The 22,314-nt window shown below is 37.0% G+C and overlaps 1 protein-coding gene across 1 annotated transcript in view; it reads left to right on the top strand.

Moving 5' to 3' along the window:
• The window catches only part of LOC149280149 (anosmin-1-like), an 80,006-nt gene that overhangs the window by 42,464 nt on the left and 15,228 nt on the right, over window positions 1–22,314 (top strand). The window contains exons 4-9 of the mRNA XM_089500769.1: window positions 1,972–2,194; window positions 6,211–6,395; window positions 13,381–13,510; window positions 19,579–19,784; window positions 19,873–20,011; window positions 20,570–20,716. Of these exons, the coding sequence (XP_089356895.1) occupies window positions 1,972–2,194; window positions 6,211–6,395; window positions 13,381–13,510; window positions 19,579–19,784; window positions 19,873–20,011; window positions 20,570–20,716 (1,030 nt within the window). The remainder of the gene's footprint in view (window positions 1–1,971; window positions 2,195–6,210; window positions 6,396–13,380; window positions 13,511–19,578; window positions 19,785–19,872; window positions 20,012–20,569; window positions 20,717–22,314) is intronic.

Genomic DNA, 22,314 nt, shown 5'->3' with positions numbered 1-22,314 from the left:
TTGCTTCACTGTGTTTCACATCTTTCTCTACATAAAAAACCCCTTTGTTATGAAGCTATTGTCACCTAACCTTGGGTTCAAAGGTTACTTGTATGGGGTATATGAATAAAAGACCAAACAGATGTGCCTGGAAGAGGGTCCTAAGTGTTAGGTTTTTGGACTAGAACAACGGTATCAAGGTTTTCACTGGTACAGCCTGGAAGAATAGTGTTAGTATTGTTTATTCCCATAACATGGACAATGAATGCAGAGCCTAAGACGGTAACATTACAGACCGAACAAAAAAACTCTCAATAAGCTGTGAGTTTTTGTGATATTTAATACACATCACAATCAGCATTGTATTTCTTTTGTAAAATATTCAAGAAGGCTAATATCTTTAATCTACACATAACGGTTTATTACTACATGTTTTGGTGTGAACATTAACAAGTGGGCCAATTAGTAGGAATTTAACTTTTGCTGCTATGGTGATAAGTGATTGCTTACGTCATGTAACCGATGACGCAGTGTCGTAAATAAGTGCAACTATACCTTAAAAAATAAGTGTGGCCTTTTTTTGAAGCCAAAGTTATTTTTCCAGTACCTGCCAAGTTTGGAGTAAGCAGCCCGTAATTTAAAAGTTACAGGCTGCATTCTCAGGGAGACCGGCACTGCCTGCTTGCAGATAACGATCTGCTTACCGATATTAAGTCAGTGCTCCTGCAGTAAGCAACACAGTTTTTTTTGTTTACAGCAGTTGATAAAGGGAATTTTAACAAGGTCCCCTCTCCTGTTCGGAACTAGAGAAGCAATGAGAATTCTGTGTTGGCATCCAGTCTCAGCTGAAGTCATCAACCAATAAAAGCTGTGAGTCAGACAGTTGCTGTTAGCAAGGTGGATCTTACCAGATACACCCTGCTTTTGAAAAGAACTTTGTCACCTATCAGCGACGTCAAAGCTATTTTTAACATTTAGTTGCTCTTTAAGTCTATTTGAGTACAGAAATAGATAAATTACTATTGTTACGCTGAACGCCCGCTATTTTTACTGCTGCTAAAAGACACTTGAGCTATCTAGCAATTTTCATTGAGCCAGGAAAGCAGTTGCAGTGCAGCTGTAGACTAGCAATTTCATTTCGATCTGGCAACGTTTCCCTTTGATTATTGATTGAACCTAAATTTAGAACTTCAAAGAGACGTAATGAAGAGCAGCACACTCAGTGGCTTTAAACACACTGAAAAACAGGGCAAGAAATACAAAGCCATGGGGCAAATTGGGACCCAAGGGAGAATAAACTATTTTTTTCTAATTAAGTAGCTGCATGCTTGCTTTGTGTGTATGCTGAATATCTTCAGTCTACGTTCTTCTTCCCTACTTTTGATATATATATATATATATCAGGAATAGGGAAGAAGACTGAAGATAGTCAGCATATAAAGTATAGTAACTATTTAATAAGGAAATGGAAGAAAATAGAGCATAAAAAACAAGTTGCTATTTTTATTGGCTGCACAGAGCTTATTGTTTCAATTGAATAGGGGTTTTCATCCAAGTTGTTCTATTTAGATAATGGACTACTGATGTTCAGCAATGTGGATAGATAAATGAGATTTATAGCATATTGAACTGGACATAAATCTGGGTTTGTTTTTTTTATTTTTATTATTATCTTAAAAGAACAGGGATTGCATGCAAGGTCTACCCTGGCTTATTTTTGACAGCCCGTCATATCTCACTGTCTGAGAAACATTGCTAACAAGAGAGACAAAGTATCTGAAAATTTGAGTAGATGTTCTTACTTTCTTCATATTTCATTCTTCGCAGAGAACAATCATATCTCAAAAGTATATCGAAACCATTTAACCCATCAACCAAACACCACAATTGTTTTTAATGCTAAAAAAATGATATATTCCACTATTTAGTATAAAATAAGTAAGCAGCACGCATGGCAATGAATGATCTTCCGTCATTTTAAATGTTTTTCAGCCACTCTTTCCCAAGAAGCACCATGAATGTTTAACCAGCTGCGAGTTTCTCAAATCCGTCTTGTCCGTGAAGCAAGGAGATTGCCCGGCTCCAGAAAAAGCCAGTGGATTTGCAGCAGCTTGTGTTGAAAGTTGTGATGCCGATAATGAATGCTCAGGGGTCAAAAAATGTTGCTCCAATGGATGTGGTCACACATGCCAAGTACCTAAAACCCTATACAAAGGTATGGATTCGCTGTAAGGTTCCTGGCTTTTTTTTTTTTTTCCCACCAAGCCATTTGAAAAAACAAATCTGTCGACGGAAATTGTAATGACAGTGTTTGCGTTGCAACCTAATTATCGTTGTTCCAGCCACACAGTAATATGCTTATCATCTATTAAATGTCAGAACAATTATGCAGGAAAAACAGTTTCTTGTCATGGTTATAATTTGAAGGAAATTGTTAGGGTTTTAACACAAACATTTCTAACTTTGCTTCCTGAATATTTAAATAGATTTCTGGATAGGATATATAAACAGAAATAAAGGTAAATGAAAAAATAAAATAGATCTGCTGGAAACAGATATCTGTCTGAAATATAATAATATTAATAACAGTAATAATAGTAAAAATAATAACCAATAATAATAATAAAAAATAATAATTATTATTATTGTTATTATTATTCTATTTATATAATAATAATTATTATTATTACTAGCATTACATTTCTTAGGTAGTACAAACTGATTCTACATTTCTGTATATATTAGATATATATACCAAATCCCAGAATTTTTTTAGATAACATTTGTGAATTGCTTGGTCTGATAAAAACATAAAAACGAAATAAAGAAGCTAATACATTGAAAAACAAGAAACCCCCCTTTATTTTTTCTATATGGATGGAGAGCTGACACCAGCCTTTTTTTTATTAGATATTTAGAAAAAGAAATCTTAGTTCCGAGAGCTCATTGCCCTAATTCTTTCTGTGCAACAAATGTTCAGTGAATAGTTGGACTCATTGTCTGACATTCACAGCAGGATCTGCATTCAATGAAAGGCTTCTTACAAGTAGATGCTTTTTTACCTGGGGGATAAGAGGCTAATTGTGATTTATTTTTTTTACTTGTTACCCTTTGATTGTCTGAAAAAACTATGATACTGAAGGGTAAAATGGTGAAAATAAGCGAGAGATGTATGATTAAAGTGAAATTCTTTTTTTTCCAGTGGCACAAATACCGCTTGGAGATTAAATAGGTCATTATTCTGAATAGATCCATGGAAGCCATTGTGCAAATTTTAGAAAGCAAACGTGCACACCTCGCTCTTTCATTATATGATGAATTAAAGGAAATACTTAGCTTAATAGCACTAATGATATCTCCACATCTGGCAGTGTATATTGGTCTAACAGAGGTATGCTGACACATACTATCACAAATGTATTCATACGAACTAAGGGAAACATTCCAGAGGAAGGACTATTTAAATGGATTTCACGGGTCAGGAAAACACAAATTTGGTGACAATAGCCTTGATGGGAAATAAAAAGATGGTAGGCAATACCGTTGATGGAAAATAAGAAGATGGTCGGTATGATAACCCTTACATTGCAACTTCATATTCTGCTTAGGCACTTTAACTTGGGGGGGGGGGGAATACATGAAATCAAACATTAAAACATGTTCCTTAATTTCATAATCTTTCAAAGTTTGGATAATTTTTTTTATTCACTTATTGTTTGTGATTATCTTTTTTGTTAAGATAACATCACTTAACGTGATGAATGTGCAACACTTAGGATAATGCAAAAGTTGTTCTAATTCACATCCTCCTGAGTTTCTCAACTCCTCATACAACTGAACACATGCTAAATATTCTGGGAAGAAGGTGCTCAATTTAAAAAAAAACAACATCTAAAGGTTTGCAATGGATTTCATGAAAAACACACATTCCTTCAACAAAAATGTTTTTAGTCTATTAGTTGTCTTAAATTTCAAGATACGGTAAGCAAGTTCTCCCTTCATAATAGGTGTCCAGACTCGGATTAATGCAACAAATATTTGGGCACCGCACACCATGCCGGTGCCAGAGGATGGGCAGTCCTGATGCTGGATATCCAGACACATGCTTACTATGTATCATGCGACTTTATGCACTTATTAGTTTGATGCTGTCACGTGTTACAGTTAATCATAAGGTATAGGTAAATACCTGTGCTGGAAGCGCATTATTGGGCATTTGGCATCCCTATAGAAATCCCGCTTAGCTAGTTGTTGCCGTCTACTATCTTGGATTTTTTTTTAATCATTTACTTCAACACTTCTATAGCCCTTACCTTCAAATTAGGTGAATGTCCCTACTTTGGTTTCTTTAGTAGACTTCTACCAACCTGCTGTCAGACTACCTAAAGTTGTGCATTAAAGCACCTTCTTTTAGGAGCCGATATAAATGTAGAAACATAGAAACAAAAATAGGAACCATTCGGCCCATCTAGTCTGCCTATTTTTCCTGAGGTTAGGTCTCGGATCTTACTTAGTCCTTGGGCTTGTCTCTGATTCACTATAGCTTGAAGCTTATCCCATGCAATGTATTGTATAACGTAGTCTTGCATTACCATAACCGCCTGTTACATTCAGCCCTAATGAGTAGCTTAAAGACTAACTTCATTTAGTAGCCTTGCTAGGTTCCTGAAACATCTTAAACTACATGTAAAAATGCCAAATTTAACTATAATAACACATATAACAGACACAGTTACAATAACATTTTTTTATTTATTTGTTTTATTTCATATCCAAATATACTTTATGTATATAAAATGCATTGAAAATGTTAATCCAGACACCTGAGTTTCCAACATAAAAACCAAAGTATGTTTGAATGATTCCATCTGATTATCCGTGATACAGGAACAAATTCGCTCAAGCATGATAAAAGTAATTAATCATTTGCACAATAAAAACATACTAACAGATCATTGGGTCTGTGCATCTGGTTTCGGATTTAACGGTTTGCTGTTTTGCAGGAGTAAACTGAAATGCACTTGTACTTGCTCACCTCCCTGGTGCATCTGAAGTCCATCTGCTGACAATTACATACAACAGTTTGAGGTTGAGTTACTTAGTTCCAATCAAGTGTGTCCAATGGGCCTTAATTCCAAGCAGATTGGAACATTTCTTAACATGCAAATTGCTGAATTATTGTACATCATAATTAAGGACGGATTTTAGAAAGCACAAATGCAAACTGACGTAGTTCATAACGCTCCCTACATAAAGTTAGAACTGATGAGTTTTGGACTGCGCTCTACATGTCGTTCACAGTTAAAGGGACAGTCCACTCCCCAAACATTCTAACTAACAATGAATACAGTTGCTGGAAAATATGCTCCCTTTGTGCTCTGAGATTTCTGCCGATTTGCCTGAAAGCATCCAGTAACAGTTAGGAAATTGGTTCTGTTGATATCATTGTGATCGCTTTCTGTGCCTTCAAATAGAGGTCTCACTGGGGGAGCCAGAGCTGAAGGCTGTGCGTTGCCAGCAGGATATGTGTTTGTTCAAATACAACTCCTGCAAGGCAAGTAGCTTGGTTGGGGGGGGGCAGGCTTCATTCAAAATGACGATAAACCTTTTGTGAATTTGGACAAAAAGAAAAAAAATATTAGAAGATGTCGCTCTGCTATCTTATATGATGGCTCGGAGGTCCCTTGAAGATGTTTTCCCTAGGACCAAGTATATAGTCTGTGAAAATTGATTTTCAAGAAAATTGTTAGAACTGAAAAATACAAATTGGTCATTGGTGTATATTCACAATTGACTTGCTTTGTAAGAATATGAAGCTTAATTGAATTTGAAAAAAGGGATATCACTATTATATATTATATATATAAGACTAACTTACTTAATTTAGATTAAGTAAGTTAGCCTTAAAACAACAAACCTTAAAAAGTATCATTAAATCGAGCAGTAGTCATTTGTTGACAGCAACAAATGACATAGGGAACGGATTTGCTACATATTTAGTAAATCATAATTGCGTGGGGCCATGATCATATGGATAATTTGACCGTCCAGAAAACAAGTCTTTCATGATGTCTTTTAAACACGTACTTTTATTTCTAATGAGTCCTAATTATGAGTCCTAACTATTGAGCAAATGGGTTACAGGCTTTCGTGGCTTCTTTGTTTCTGTTTTGACATCTGCCCTATGTTACAAATGAGGTTATAATTGATATGATGTTCCATGTTTTCTAGGTGTTCCTTTGAAGCCCAGGAAAGAACTGATCTTCAATGAGCTCCAGCCTGGAACGCTAGAGATAAAATGGTCTTCCAAATTTAATATTTCAGTGGAGCCAGTGATATATGTTGTGCAGAGGAGATGGAACTATGGGATTCACCCAAGTGAGGATGATGCAACTAGCTGGCAAACAATGGCACAGGTTAGTATTTGCCTTTAAATCTGAAGATTGCATTTGAATGCAAGAGACATATAACATATACACGCCCGACATTTTAACTAAATCAGGACACCCCTGTTGAAAGAGGCGATGGCAGGCAGGAGTGGGTTGGGAAGAAGACATGGTGTCTCAAGGAGTTGCAACGAAGGTCTGTGCTGATCAGAGCATCTCCCCAACTGGCCCCCATGCCCACAAAAGCAGGACAACAGGGCAGCTACCTGGGATATGGGGACGGTGCTGAAACCAGGACTGTCCCAAGAAAGCTTGGACTGTTGTGAAGTATGTTATTGGCTGGGGCATGCAATGTCGGCATGACACGGAAATGTCCTTGTGCTGAACGTTAACCCCAGGCCACTAACCTATGTATGTATGTAACTACACACACTTTTTATACGTAGGTTCGTGGGTTGAACTGAGCCCCTAAATGTATGTGTTGTTATTAAACAGGTAGCTGCTGTATTTGCTGAGGGTTTTGCAGACAGACATTGTTTTATCTATGTATTTGAAAATAGAAACGGTCTCTAATGCATAGCACTGTTCTTTAATCCCTGTTTCTTCATGCTGAAAATACATTAAGACATAAGTAACCTTTCTGGTGCTATAAAGTGCTAATCTATTTACTAAAAAGGAATCCATTGTCAAATATTGTGCTCAGCTAGTGTAACCAAAATGTTTATTTGCCAGGTAAAATAATCATTACCGGGAAATGCATTAGCTGTTTGAATGAAACATATATGATTTTTGGGTTAACCTGACGTGATGACTTACTAAACGTGGCAAAGATTAATCTTCCATTTAGTGCATCAGGCTCAGTAAGAGTTTGACTTTGTTTATGGTGCAAAATTATTTCCACCTTTGGTTCTGAAATATGTATAGAGTAGATTTTAAATGTTACTTAAATGTCAAGCGTACATATTTATTTGATCAAACTGTACCAAATTTATCACAATTTTCAGCACCTTTTACTACTTAGCTCAAGAAAGTAATCTGTCAATAAATCACATAATGGATGAGAACTGTTATAGAAAAACTGTCACTTTTTGGAGGTACCACCATGAACAGCTGGTTAATTTTTTCAAATGTAAAAAAAAATTGCCTTAAGTCTTATACTTCGATAAACCGAGCAGACGGTCCTTTTTTATATAATATTTAATTAAACGATATGTTTAAGTTTCTTGTTGCTGAATACAATAAGATTGATAAAATTACATGTTTATGTCTAATTCAAAACATTAAACCTAATGAATATGGTTTGCTAAATATTTTCTTAATCCCTAAGATAACACTTTATTATTATTATTATTATTATTATTACAATAACTTAAAGTCTTAATGGTAAGTAGCTCTCATTAAATTTATTATTGGAGACCATGTTTATAGGGACTGTACCCCTTTCCGTATTTGCATTGATGACGGTGCTGTATTCTCATATTGTGGAGAGCTCTTTACGCGGCTGATAAAGACTCTGAACCATAAAGTGCCACCAGCATTAAGGGGTCTTCCTATAAATACGGCTTCCCACCACAAACAACAGATGCTTCATGATCTTCAGTCGATTCCATCAGCAGATTCTTTCAACACACAACGTAACGTAGATAGGTATTTTTTAGTAGCCATTTTCTTGGAAATCATCCCCATATCTGTAATTTTATTTATAAATTAATACATTATACACATTTCTTGCAATTTTCAGTGATCCTTTCTTTCAAAAAGTAGAATAGTGCTAGTTTGTGTTATAATTTAAGTCTAAAACATATTGCCAGGATAGATGCAGTATGATTATAACCTAAAAGACCATTTTTTTTTTTAAAAAAATGACAATTTTAAGTTGATATATATGTAGCCTTTGAAGTACAAATCTTATGGGAACCCACTTTTAATGTTATTTCCTTGCGATTTAATTGGTTGTTTCCCCGTTATAAGGTGAAACTGGTTTTACAGCCTGAAATAAAGCTAATTTTGATGCATGAAGCCGACTATAGGAAAAGAATTTTAAATGGGATTTATTGTACTAACTCATGGCACATCTGGCTGAGGGGTACAACAACATTTCTATTTCCATATATCTTTGTACATTTAGAAGACTACACAGTTTCTACATAGCCAATATTTCATTATAATGCCAAAACAAACTGCAAGAAAGGGGAGTTATATTTTGAGGTTAAGGCACTAGTCTATGAAGTGGGAAATCTTGGCCCGTGACCAATATTAGTTCTGTGTGGCCCTTAAAAATCTTCCAACTCGCTGTATTACACACAAAAAAAAAATAATTAGATTTTTGATTTTGCAGGCATTAAAGTTATAGGGATTTTATTGCGATTGCTGACAAGTACAAAATACTTAAATTCATAAAAAACATATATCGAAATATGCAAAAATTAAAATGTCAAACGTATTGTTACGGATGGTTATCTACTACCGGGTCCTGTTTTCGGTGTGTTAGAAGTTATACCGTAATTACAGGCAGTTATTCAGGTTGAATCAAATTTGACCCCTTAATGACAAAGCCCGTTCATGTACGGGCTCAAAATGTATTGTTTTCAATGGGTTTAGGGACCGCCCATTGTCCGTAAGGGGTTAATTTAAGTTTTGTGTATACCAATGTTTATTATGAATCATTAGAAAATGAAATAGAAGCGTATACTGTTAAAAAAACGACTCCCAGAATTACTCCACTAGTACGACAAATTGCAAATCTACACATAATACATGGCTGTGTATAACCTAGTTCTACGTCATTATGTTATACATTTTCGGGTATGAAATGACTAGCAGTTAATAGCAATGGAAAATGTACTTTTACTTAATAATCCTGCACGTTTACAAAAATATAAAATAAATGTGTGGGTTGCTCATTTTAGAATAGTTTGGGGTTTTTTCCCCCAAAGTTTTCATAGCCTCTTAATATGTAGCACATCAACTTTTTTATATACTTTACATAGTTAAATTATGCTTTTGTGGATTCATTTATTTTTGAGCATTTTTATTTGAATTTTGATTTGTCTCAAAAATATCTGCTATGTAGAGGTTTCAACATTTTCACCACAGCATTTACATGATTATTATGTTATAACACAACGATAATAACATGATTATACATCGCTTTCCCATATGCATGGAAAGTAACAAAATATGATGTGAAAGATACATTCCTCTAAAACATGTTATAATATTGCTTACAATCACTTTGTTAGGGAATCTCTATCTCCTATACCACGGTTCTTCCTCCCATAGGGTGGAATCTGATTGGCTGTGGAACCCTTATTAATGGTGGGATGAACAGAAGATAGAGGACTTAGACAGAAAACAAATTAACCCCTTAAGGACAATGACAAAGCCCGTACATGTACGGGCTTTGTCATTAAGAGGTTAATATACATACCGTATTGGCTCGAATATAGGCCGCACTTTCCCCCCCCCACTTGAAGTCTTTAAAGTGGGGGTGCGGCCTATATTCGAGGTCTAGCTAACAATCTTCCTTGCCGGCACTTCCCACGGCGTACCTATATTCGAGGTACGCTAACAATCTTCCTTGCCGGCACTTCCCACGGCGTACCTATATTCGAGGTACGCTAACAATCTTCCTTGCCGGCACTTCCCACGGCGGAAGTGCCAGCACCTGAAGTTGAGTACGCGTACTGCGTAGCTGTCCCCCCCCCGGCCCTGCAAGACCCCGGGAAGTCTGCACCGGTAAGTCTAGGGGGGGTAGAGTAGCAGCATATCCCGGCGGGGCACATCTCGGGGGCAGAGTGCATATCTCAGGGGGGGATAGAGTGGCAACATATCTCGGGGGGGCAGAGTGGCAGCATATCTGGGGAGGGCAGAGAAGCAGCATATCTCGCGGGGGCAGAGTGGCAGCATATGTAAGTGGTTTTTTTTTACTAAGACATTTTTTTCTTTAAAAAAGCACCTAACTTTTAGGGTGCGGCCTATATTCGGGTGCGGCCTATATCCGAGCCAATACGGTATTTGTCAACGGTCTTCTTTACACGAATTGCCACTATGTTTAATAAATTTATTTTTCTTCAGTTTAGTTATGCTACAGGTAGTAAAGGTCACACACGCTCTTTAACCCCTTGATGACAATTGCCGGTCCGGGCACGTCACCGAAAATCGTGACGATTATGACAATTGACGTGCCAGGACCGGCACGTCTTTAAACGGGTGAAAAAATCGATCCGTGATCGATTTTTTCACTCAAACGGTGTTGCTCTAATGCCTCGACATCGAGGCATTGAGCAACACCAAAAAAAACATTCCCGTCCCCCCCCGATCGCTCCTAGGAGCAAATAAAAAAACATGTTTGAAAGACTGCACGTCTTTCAAACATGGCGGCGCCCGCCGCCGAAAAACGGGTTTAGGAAGCGATCGCGAGTCGCTTCCTTTGCTTAGCTGGTGTTGCTAAGATGCCTCAGTATCGAGGCATCTTTGCAACACCTGTTTAGCAAAGGAAGCGACTCGCGATCGCTTCCTAAATGCTCAACTTACCTTCCCGGTGCCGGCGTCTTCGAAACACATGCGGTGTTTCAAGATGGCGGCGCCCATCAAGCCGGGGGCGGAGCCTGCTGTCATCATCGGGGGGGGGGTGTTGCTGGATGTCATGGACATCCAGTGAATAACACCCCTAGTGGTCAGATCACTCATAAGAGTGATCATGATCTGATAAATCAAAGGCAATGTTTTCTAAACATTGCCTTTGATCAGTATTGGATCTGCCTCCCTCCTTCACTTGCTTCTAGTGAGGGAGAGAGACAGATCAGTGTGTTTTTAGGTATTCTCAATAATATATATTATTATTGATCCAAAGGCTCTTATAAGAGCCACCCATTTAATATTAACCCCTTCATTGCCATTGATCACTGCATAAACAGTGATCTTGCATAGTGGCAATTGTTTTTGGGGTTCTTTTTTTTTACATTTTTTTTTACTTTTTATTTTTTTTTGTACTTTTTTTTAGGGTTTTTTTAATTTTTTTTATTAGAGCCATTAACCCTTTCCTTCCCTACTATTTTTGCTGCAATTGTTGCCATGCAGCGGTATACGGCTGAGGAGGCATGTTCCAAATTTGGCCCTTTTGCCCCCAAACAATCTGACAAACCCATGCATGTGGGGTATCAATGTACTCAGGAGATGTTGCTGAACACATATCGGGGTGTTGTGTGACAGTGACATATACCAGGAGCTGTAATTTTACACCTGAAGTACAAAGTATGTTTAAAAAACAGCAAAAACAATTACTATCACAAACTTTGACAAGGGTTGGTGGTAGGATTAGTGCATGGAAAGGGTTAAACTATCAGCATCTAAAATACCCTGGGGTGTCTAGTTTTCAAAAATATATGGTTTGGTGGGGTAAATTTAATTTGCTGGCTTCAAAGATGCCCCAAATACCACATGGAGACAGAATTACCAGATTCAGAGAAAAATGGTTTTGAAATAGCAAAACGCTACTTGTACTTATTGCCCCATAACGTGTAGAAGAAAGCAAAAAAACATAAAAACATTGGGTATTTCTAAACTCGGGACAAATAGTAGAATCTATTTAGCAGGTTTTTTCAGTAGTTTTTTATGATGAATAAAAGATTTTTCAAATAAAAGTGAGAAATTTTTATTTTTTTTTCAATTTTTCGTCATATTTTATTATTTTTATTATAGAAAATGACATCATATATAAAAAATTATGGTGTCTGAAGAAAGCCCTTCTTGTCCTGAAAAAAACTATATATAACTTGTGTGGGTTTAGTAAATGGGTTAAGAGAAAATTACAGCTAAACACAAACACCGCAGAAACGATAAAACAGCCATTGTCACGAAGGGTACAAAAAATAGAATCAGCCTTTGTCACGAAGGGGTTAATGGCTATGGTAATTATTTGTTATATGTATTCTGGAATAGCATTTCCTTACACTTGAAGCATGTTAAAGCCCATATGCTGTATATACTTTTAACCCCTTAATGACAAAGCCTGTACATGTATGGGCTCAAAATGCATTGTTTTCAGTGGGTTTGGGGACCGCCCATTGTCCTTAAGGGGTTAATAAAGTGATACCACATACTGTAATGTATGCCTCCTCTTACAGTTAATGAATCCCACGCATTTGTATTAAGCATATGATGATTCTCTATGTAGTAGGAGGGTCACACCTGGAAAGTTGTTGACTTGGAGTGTTAGTGTGTAGTGTAATGACGTGTGAAGATTTCCTTCTTTCCTGCTTTAATATCCTTTGCCATTACTTGTGAGGCCCAACAGATACATTAAACTAATAGGGTAACTGAATAGGCTTTTATAGTTAATCCATTGACTCTTAGTCAGTCCCATCCCTGACGCCAAACAAAACACATTGCGAGCAGTGATGTTTGGAAGGCAACGCTGAAATAATAAATGGAGGCCATTCTAATAATACTGCTCCATTTTATTCAGTGTAAGCTACTAACAGGGTATTCATGGAAACAAGTATTCAAATGTAAAGCGTAGAAATATATTTTGGCCATTCACTGTGTTTTTTGGGGTGCAGAGCTGCAATTATAAATATAATTTATTATTGTAAAAATGCAGTAGATTTACCAAAGAGGTGCACAAGTACATATAATATAAGGCAAAAGGTGGTCAAATTTTATTCAGATTCTATTTTTCTGTTCACCCACTTTTCATTTAGTTACGTAATAAAAAAAATAAATTAAACAGATAAGATGGCGGTTGACCTATCTAGTGTAGCTGTTTTCCCTGCTGTAAAGACTCAAACCTATCATATCTATACATAGATATATACATCTAGGTACAGGTATGTAGATATAGATATGTAGATGTCATTTAAATATGCATACTACACATGCGTACAATTTTCAAGTCATTGACTGCAGTGTGTAGTGTGACAAAAATTGTAAGCAGCAATTGTTATTTAAGCTATTTCTTGTCACTGGCTTGAAATTGATCAGCGCCTTTATTAATGTTTTTTTTTTCTTCCAGATGACAGAGGAAAGAGTACAATTCTCTGATGTCAGGCCGAGCAGATGGTACCAGTTCAGAGTCGCTGCTGTTAATGTGCATGGAACCAGAGGATTTACGGCACCTAGTAAACACTTTCGGTCATCAAAAGGTTCGTAACATACAATAAGAACCTGCTCTTCTTCTACGTGATACATCTAATGTCTGTTCATTTTATTCGTGATTTAAAGTCATGCTCAAAGTGTCCAATAAACAAAATGGTCATCGATATTCATTGTAATGGATGTGCCCATAACAAAAATGGCTGCTGCACCTGCATGAACCGTCGTGTACAGACGCGCATCTTAGGGCGCGCATCTTAGGTCTTACCGTATATCGAAATAGTGAGTGGACACTTAACAAGGTTGTTGTGGCCTGTAACTTGCAGGAAGGTAGCCTCCTGTTTTGATATGACCTTTGCCAATCTTTGAGATTCTAGTGGTCAATTAATCATAGTAGTAACATTTTAGAATTCAATTATTTGGGGGATTGTCATGGAAACATGGATGCTTCATGCAGAATATAGTTCCATGGAAAAGAGATGAAATTATATTTCCACCAAGTTTTCTTTGAGCACCAGAGTTTAAGCGTTTCCCTGGCCTGAAACAGAAAAGAAGAAAAGCCACCTTGAGCGATTCTTGGGCTAGATCAGTCAAGACCTGTAAAATGATTGTAAAAGTTGTGTTACCGTAGTTACCTGATCTCAGATCCTTTCCCTCACATTAGATAAGACACTAGACAGACTGTGCATTGCTCTATTACTTTTGTAATGTCATTGGCTCCCCCCAAAGAAGTAAGGCTACTTCAATCTTCAGTCTCCTGGCTGTTGTACTAAGAAGTAACAGTTAACCTTTTAATAACCGGTATTTCCAGTTCTAAGTGCTTGGGTCTAAATGTTATAAGTTGTAGATCGGGAGTGGCCTTTTCAAAATACATTTTTTTTTTCTGTAACTTAACAACATCTAACAGAAATGTTTACGTCTTGTTACGTGTACAGACGTCAGTGATGTAATCCTAACTATTCCTTTTTTTTGTATTGTTACTCAATACAGTGTTTTCAGAGAACCTACTTCTACCCTCTTGTTCAAATACATAGCAACGCGAATGAATAGTAAACCCAGGTGTAGCCAGAGCTATTACACTCAAAGATTAACTTCCATTACAAAAGAATTTATTTTTAGAATTGTAGCAAGAGGAATTAACTCAATTATGTCACTCTTAATTAGAATGTCATTCTTGATTATACAGTGTTCATCTAAAAGTCAAATACTGTCTCCAAAACATGAATAACAAAGCCCTATTAATCTAGTGGAGTAAAGAGTCTTTTTATGAGATCTTTTTTTAAGGATCTAAAAATAAATTCTTGTTTGCTTACTCTAAAAATGTCTGTTTCCAAGCTTAATTTATCTATTCATTCTGGGATATTTTTGCAACATTTGTTGAAGGTGTTTGCCATGTGCGAAGGCTTAAACATATACAAAGATGTAACAAAGAAAACCAGTGTTTTTCCATAGAAACAAAATCGGCAACATATTAGCTGAAAAAACAACACAAACTAATAATTCATAACACGGTATCAATCACGGTCCCAGGAAGCATTCAGACTAAGTCAGTTCAAATAAAAGCCAGGTCAAGTGGTAGCATAAATCACCTGTCCCCTTCCCATTATCTGGCCTCCAAGGAACCTAGTTAACAATTAAGTGCCAGCACAAAGCACTGATCAATTACCAAGGATGTGTATCCACAAACCAAAGAGACGTATTGCTTGCCCTTGATCATGTTGAATGTACAGCGGAGCAGATGAAAACATAAAATCTGTTTGTTATGACATTCTGGTACACATGGCTTGTTGGCTTTGTATCTAACTATATCTATAGGTTGCCACCTTGTGCGACAAAACACATTTAGTTGTTTATCTTAAAGAGGAAGAGTCGTTATTTGCATATAAATCTTCTGAATAAGAACCATGTGTTTAGTAACCAAACGGCAAGCAGTGATCCATATATTGTTAACTTGTTGCATAGTCCTCGGGGTGGGTTTGTTGGGCAGCTATGTATCATCAGCGTTGGTGTAGGGTTCACCAGTATGGTTAAAGCATGTCATACCCGACGTTTGCTGGTTTGGCTGCTGGATGGGCTGTTGTTTACCTGTAGTCCTTTGTTGCCAGATAGCATGGGTGTGATTGTGTGCTGAGCGTTTTGGGGCATTACTGTGAACATTGTGGAGCTCACTCATATATTTGTCTTTTTTTACATTTCTTTGGCAACGGCCTTAAGATCATAGGTGAAATCTTTAGGCGACAATAGAAAATTGGCTGAAAAGAGTTGTGCCATAAATATTTGTGCTTAACATAAATGATTCATTGCTTCGATTTCCTCCCAGTTCACCTGGCAAAGGGTAAATTCAGTGATTTCTTTGTATGTACATCAAATGTATTATTCTTTAAGTAGTTACATACGTAGAGCGTAGCTAATTATACCGAGTGCACTTGTTGTGTAACAGAACACTCTTCTGTAGCCAAATAATTGCATTTTTGTCATTTATTTAATTGCTGTCTGGACTTTGCTAATGTCTTTTACTTCCGGCATTGTTAGAACTATCCACTCACAATAGAAAATCCAACATGTTATTATAAACGTACCCTCGGGCAGCCAAAATTAATGTACTTTTAGAAGCACAAAACCATGGAATTTGATGGACAAGAACCATTCGGCCCATCTAGTCTGCCCATTATGTGTGAAGACACAAGCCTTAATTGGGCCGTGGCCTCGTTTTAGATTGAGGATAGGTATATGCTGATCACCTATATGTTATATATATATATATATATATATATATATATATATATATATATATATATATATTCCCTTACTGTATTAACCTCTACCACCAATGCTGGCATAATGTTCCACTTATCTACCGGCTCTCTCTCCAGATGTGATGCAGTAGAATAGGTTGGTGCCTGCAGATAGGCATAATGTCGTATTTTTTATGTTTTTTGAACCCGTTTTAATGCTACCTTATATAAAAAAGAGTCGCTCTGCAATGTTCCATGATGTCTCCCTCTAATGAATGCACTGTGTTGATTCTGTGTCTTATGAAAGAAAAAAAGAACAAACATTGCATCTTTTTTTCAGACAAGTCCCATGCGGAAAGTGATTTCATGGTTATATTACCAAGTGTTAGGAAAATCAAAACAGACACCCACTCCCTTCCATAAAACTCCTTCTCTCTGCCTCTTGGGACTAATGATTTTATAATGTTGAGCAGCTGGCTTTTGCGTGTCATTCCTTGGTCATTTTTAGAATCCTTCGGATATGCCTTTAATGTTTTAAAGTGGAGGAAACCTTGTCTGCTCTACAGCTTTAAGACTTCGAGGCGGAAGGTCAAAATTATAAAATATAAAAATATATAGCCCAAGGTATTAAATATATAACCTCCAAGGTATTAGGACATATTTTATATTTTAAAGAATTAACCTTTTGTTTGACATTGTATTGTATGCTGCTATGGAAAATGATGGAACTAATAGAAAAAAAATATAATAATATACACTAATATAAATACATACTAGGCATTTTAAATTATATGGTATAATATTTGTAAGCTTGTATGGTTCTCAGTGTTTTAAAAAGTAAAGTGCAATTCTACAATTCTTGGTTTAAGCCCCCCTATGTGGCAGAATGCTTCGAAATCCGATGGCACTAATAGTGATAGAAATGAGAAAATTACATATTTTCTGTAGTCTGTTATTTAAACATGTGTTATGCTGGTTCTTTAAATATTTAATATGCATTGTAATTGGGATCTTATTTTAGAATGTTAGAACAATGCATACTGAGCAAGAGAAGAATGTGTCCAGAAGTAGAATTTGCATTAATGTACTCACAAACAACACGTATATTCGTAGCTAGCCTGTAGGGTGTGGAATGGCACACGATGCAGTGCCTGATGGGGAGTCAGCTCACTATTAGGTGCTGGCAGCCTAAGCAGAATTCAGTAGAACATGTGCATTATTGAGTTTTGATTAAAGGGCTAGTCATGCAATGTTTTTCCCGCAGTCTGTGTATTTGCAGTCAGGAGAATGGGTGTTTCCGGTTGCTTACTATCTGCACCTTTTCGTCCATGCCTGGGGCATGTTATGCCAACCCAGGGCAGCCTTCTATATAGCTGTGTCCTTTCATGCCATCAACTAGGATGTCAAGAGCAGTAAAGCAAACCTCCCAACACTTCGGATTTTTCACATCTTCCCAGATAGCTGCCCCATCATCCTGCTTTTGTAGGCAGTGGGGATCAAGGGCCAGTTGGGGAGTTCCTCTGATCTAGCTTGAGTGGCCCAGGGAGCTGTGAAAGCAATAGAGAGCCTCACAAAGTGGCCATGTGAGCTCTGCATGGAGGCCTGTGTTGCAAAAAGCAAAGACCTCCATGCGGTTCTCTCATGGCCACTTTGTGGCACTTTACTGCTGAGTGCTGGAAGGTGGCTCTACTCATAAGACAAACAGATGATCACATTGCTGAGCCAGCTTAGAGACTGTCCAAGTCCCTTCCGATTTGGACATCTGAAATGTTGGGGGTATGGCAACTGGGAGAAGCCAAGTAGGGCACAGTAATGTGTGGGGGGTAACGGTATTCTTTCATTCATGCCAATAAGTTAAAAACCCCAATTTTCCTAACAATAGCTGAAAAACATTTGGTGTTCCCTGTAGACAGTATATGTAGAATATACAGACTCCCATTTCACTAGTAACCACACTAGTAAATAAATATTCCATGTATTGTGTCAGTGGAATCAGATTTTAGTGACAGTAGGATAGTCTGTGCTAATGTAAGATAATGAATATGTTGCATAGATATTATGCCTATAACAGGTTACATTTTTACCTGCGTAAATTGTTGGCTATAAAAATAAGGGGTAATAACGATACTCTCAGTAAATGTATGTATATGTTAGAGGGAAGAAGGACAGTCTTTTAGGGCAAGTACGACCGGGCCCAAAGTGTGAGGGGGGGGCTGTGTTGGGGTCTCGGGAAAGCTTGCCCCGACCCTTATTATGTTTAAAGTCTTTAGACGTTAGTGTTTTAACTGACATGATGAGACGTATTAATCTAGATGAATCACAGTAATTTGTTGTCCTGAAATAGAATGTTCAGGTGAACAAATTAAATTCACATGTTCGACAGAAATAATAGTTACTTTTCTTGCCTTTTCATTGTTACAATGAATCTTTTTTTTGTATCACATCTGTTCTACAAAGAATTTCCACGGCTCTTCGTTTCATTGTGATAATGGAAGATTACCTTCGAAAAAGAAAAGATTCTCCACTTATTATGTTGATTATTTGACTAAAGCGCTGAGCGTGGAAATGTATTAAATAGCTAATTTAGCACTGCAAAAACATCCAGGTGCATGTCGAAGTGAAAGAATGCCTGACCTCATTTTTTTAAAGGCTTTCAAGTTTTGCTCTTTTTGTTCTCAAGCTTTAAGTGACGCTCCACTTGAACTGCTATTTTTGTACTCCTATATCGCGCATGTGAAATACATTTCTGTGACTTTATTGTGACATGCGCCAAATTGAGCAGTTAGTCATGAATTGTTGTGATAGTCCTCAAGAAACTACGAAAGCCTCCTAACTTATCTATGATTAAGGCTTACCTCCTATCTGAGATGTAATGTTAAGCACAAAATATTCCCTGGTTACACACAGTGCTCTCAAGGGAAAATGTCTACTACATATTATAGAAGTATATGTGTCTTTCTAGCTATACATACTCCCCAAGCTCTGCTCATAACATTTTTTTATAACTTCTATTATTGGAGCCACACGCAATGGCACAATTATTGATCCTTCTAATCTATGAATAACACTACCTGTTATGAGACCTAAAACCTCAGTGGTTGGCCAAATCTTACGTTATTGAAAGCTTTATGCCTAATCCATACATTCTTACATTCCTGCATCTGAAATGTCACCAACTCCACCACTACGCCTATCTGTCCATTTGGCCATCCTTCTTGATATCTCTCTACAACAGTTGAGATTCAACCATCATAAAAATATTGCTGTGTTTTGTACCAGCAAGGGTATAGGAGAGGCAAGTTATCCAGTACAATGCTTCCAAAAGTTGTCATAACTTCATGACTGTAACATGTTTAAAAAGTTATATATGATCTTTTTTATAGATCCTTCAGCGCCCCCAGCACCAACCAACCTCAAGCTGGCCAACACTACAGTAATCGGTGACGGTAGTGTGACAGCACGAATTACATGGGATCTCCCGGAGGAGCCTGATATTCCTGTACATCATTATAAAGTGTTTTGGAGTTGGACAGCCAACAGCAAATCAGTCGTTCCAGCTAAGAAAAAGAGGAGAAAGACAACCGAAGGGGTAAAATACATGTTTCCTTATATGCTTTTTTCACAATTGTCTTAGTTTTGTACCAGTGTCTTACTATGTTTTTTTTATCAAATTTCAGTCTCAGAACTATGTGGTTTTGGAAGGGCTTCAACCAAACAGCAACTATATGGTAGAGATACAAGCAATAACATACTGGGGACAAGTGCGCCTGAAAAGTGCCAAGGTTTCTCTTTCCTTTTCTTCTGGGTCATCAAGCAGTAAGTGATTTTACTATAATATAATGCTGATTAGATGTCAAGAATTTGCTGATGACACATCCGACACTATACATAGTGTGTGTGAGCTACAATAGCTTTGGTTTAAAATTAACTTTATCTATTTGATAGGACATTGGGTTGGAGCTGTGATAGAAGATGTTTAAGCTAAAGTCCGAGTGTTCTTTACATTTAGCAGAATGATGTCGTACGTGGAGGTTTCTATGGTTTTAAAGTTAATCACAAAGAAGGAATAGTTCCTGCTTCTTGTATGTAGTCAGGCTGGTAGTATAGACACCATGCTGGCAATTTACCTGGAATCAGTTAAAGGCTCCATGATAGCCTTATGGGAAAAATAACATAGCCAATATCTTTTATTTGTCACGGTGGCAACCTGAGCTGCAGGAAAAATAATGATTTTAGTGCTTAGAAACAAGGTGGTTCTTAATACATTGAACAGTCTCTACAGAACGTTTTGGTACCGTAAAGATGCCAATATGATCTGCCTGCACCTGCAAGACATGCATGATGGCAACTAATAAATCAATTAACTATTTTCAGAGGATCAAATATCAAAAGTCAGCAAAATAAAGACGGACACTCTTGTACCACCACAAAGGAAGAGAACTGCCCGTATGCTTGAAATAGGTGCTCCATTCTTCCAGGATAACCAGCTTCAAGTCAAAGTCTATTGGAAAAAATCTGAAGGTAAGGTCAATGTTTTTTTTATTCACCAGTGCGTGCAAATAAGCCTCATCCAACAAACAATTTGAGTTTTTCATTGTAAAACTAAAACAATAAAAATCGATGTTGCGGCTATTCCAGCATTCTAATATTCTAAAACATCATTATCAGCGCATCGCATTTTTTTTTATTAGCTAATAAACACAAATCAAAGTAAATTAACAGTCAGGGTTAGATGAAAGTGTGGTGAATGTGGATGTATATGTATGTGAGCATTAAGTCTCAAGGCTCACCCACGATGTAGCCAAGATGAATGGCAGATTGTATTATGCAGAGTATTTGGCTGCACCATTTAACATTAGCAGAAAACTATGCTTGACATGAACCTCGTCTGTGTCTTGACCTCACGGTGCCACGTGCATTTCCCTTCTGTGATCTGCAGAGACAGGAGAAATCTGGTGATTTTGCAGGGTTGGGAGAGCAGATCATGGGTAAGATGGGAGCAAAACTGGAGCGGGAGCTGTAGTCATAAAATGATAGATGAGCTCAACACATGTGCATACCTGGGAACTACATGGGAACTTGACATGCCTCTGTGCCCCAATATATATGTCCCGTAGAGTTTGATTTTAAATCTCCACAAGGTACATCAATACCCAATTAGAAATTCTGGCTGCATGGGGCCAACCATGTTTAATGAATTATAAACTGATTTCATAACAAGTTAAGAGTAATTAATTTCACTCTTTGAAATTAGGCTCAATACAGAATCTGCTCATATGATACATTGTTTGTAAAGAAGATATCATCTACGTAAGATCTACATCTAAAAAGAAAGAGATAATATTAAAATGTCTTATCTGCATACTCTCGATTACTCAAAGAGTGGCAAAAATGCAGAAAACATCTGTATAAATAAGTCTGAAATGGAAGTTAATTGACAGAAGAGATACAAATGGCATTCTTTTAGAAGCGCCTTAAGGAAGAAGGGGCAAAACGAGATGCACCGTGGCTGAATTAAGAATTGGCCACAGTGATTAGTTCTGGTCTGTAGTTAATCCATTTAATCAGGGAGGAATGTCAGGTTTTTTAGTTATCCTAAAGCTTTTCTTAAAACAGGAAAATAACACGAATCAAGGTTCATTTCAAAACTGTATATTTTCATAGAGATTGAGAAAAAAAATACAAAGATCTATCACAGCAAAAGTGCATCTGGTAGTCTTACTTAATGGATATGTTTTTAAAAAGTAATGCTTTTCAGGTGTTACCTTTCATGTTTTGCTTGTTTTAGCTTTCTTGTTCTATAGGTGTGTGTGTGAATAGATAGTTTATGCATATTTATATATATATATATACATACATACATAAACTAAGACTAAAACCTCATCCGTTCTGCTCATTGTTCTTGTACAAGACAGATGTGCAGCAGTACTTTATACTGATTGGCACATTTAGTGTTCTTAAAGTTGTAAAGATTATTGGTACTACTTCTAAGTTGCTTTAACAAGTTGCTAAATATTTATTGAGAAGTTTCTTAAGTAGGAGCACAAGTTAAAATCACTCGAACTCTCAGTATTTCGACTTGTTTTTCTAGCTAATTCTGTTTAAGAAAACAGGTTTGT

This window comes from Sceloporus occidentalis, unplaced genomic scaffold, assembly GCF_023333645.1.
Source record: "Sceloporus occidentalis isolate IW3139 unplaced genomic scaffold, rSceOcc1.0.p SCAF_159, whole genome shotgun sequence".
Classification (NCBI taxonomy): Eukaryota; Metazoa; Chordata; class Lepidosauria; order Squamata; family Phrynosomatidae; genus Sceloporus; species Sceloporus occidentalis.
This window is presented reverse-complemented; position numbering and strand designations above follow the sequence as displayed.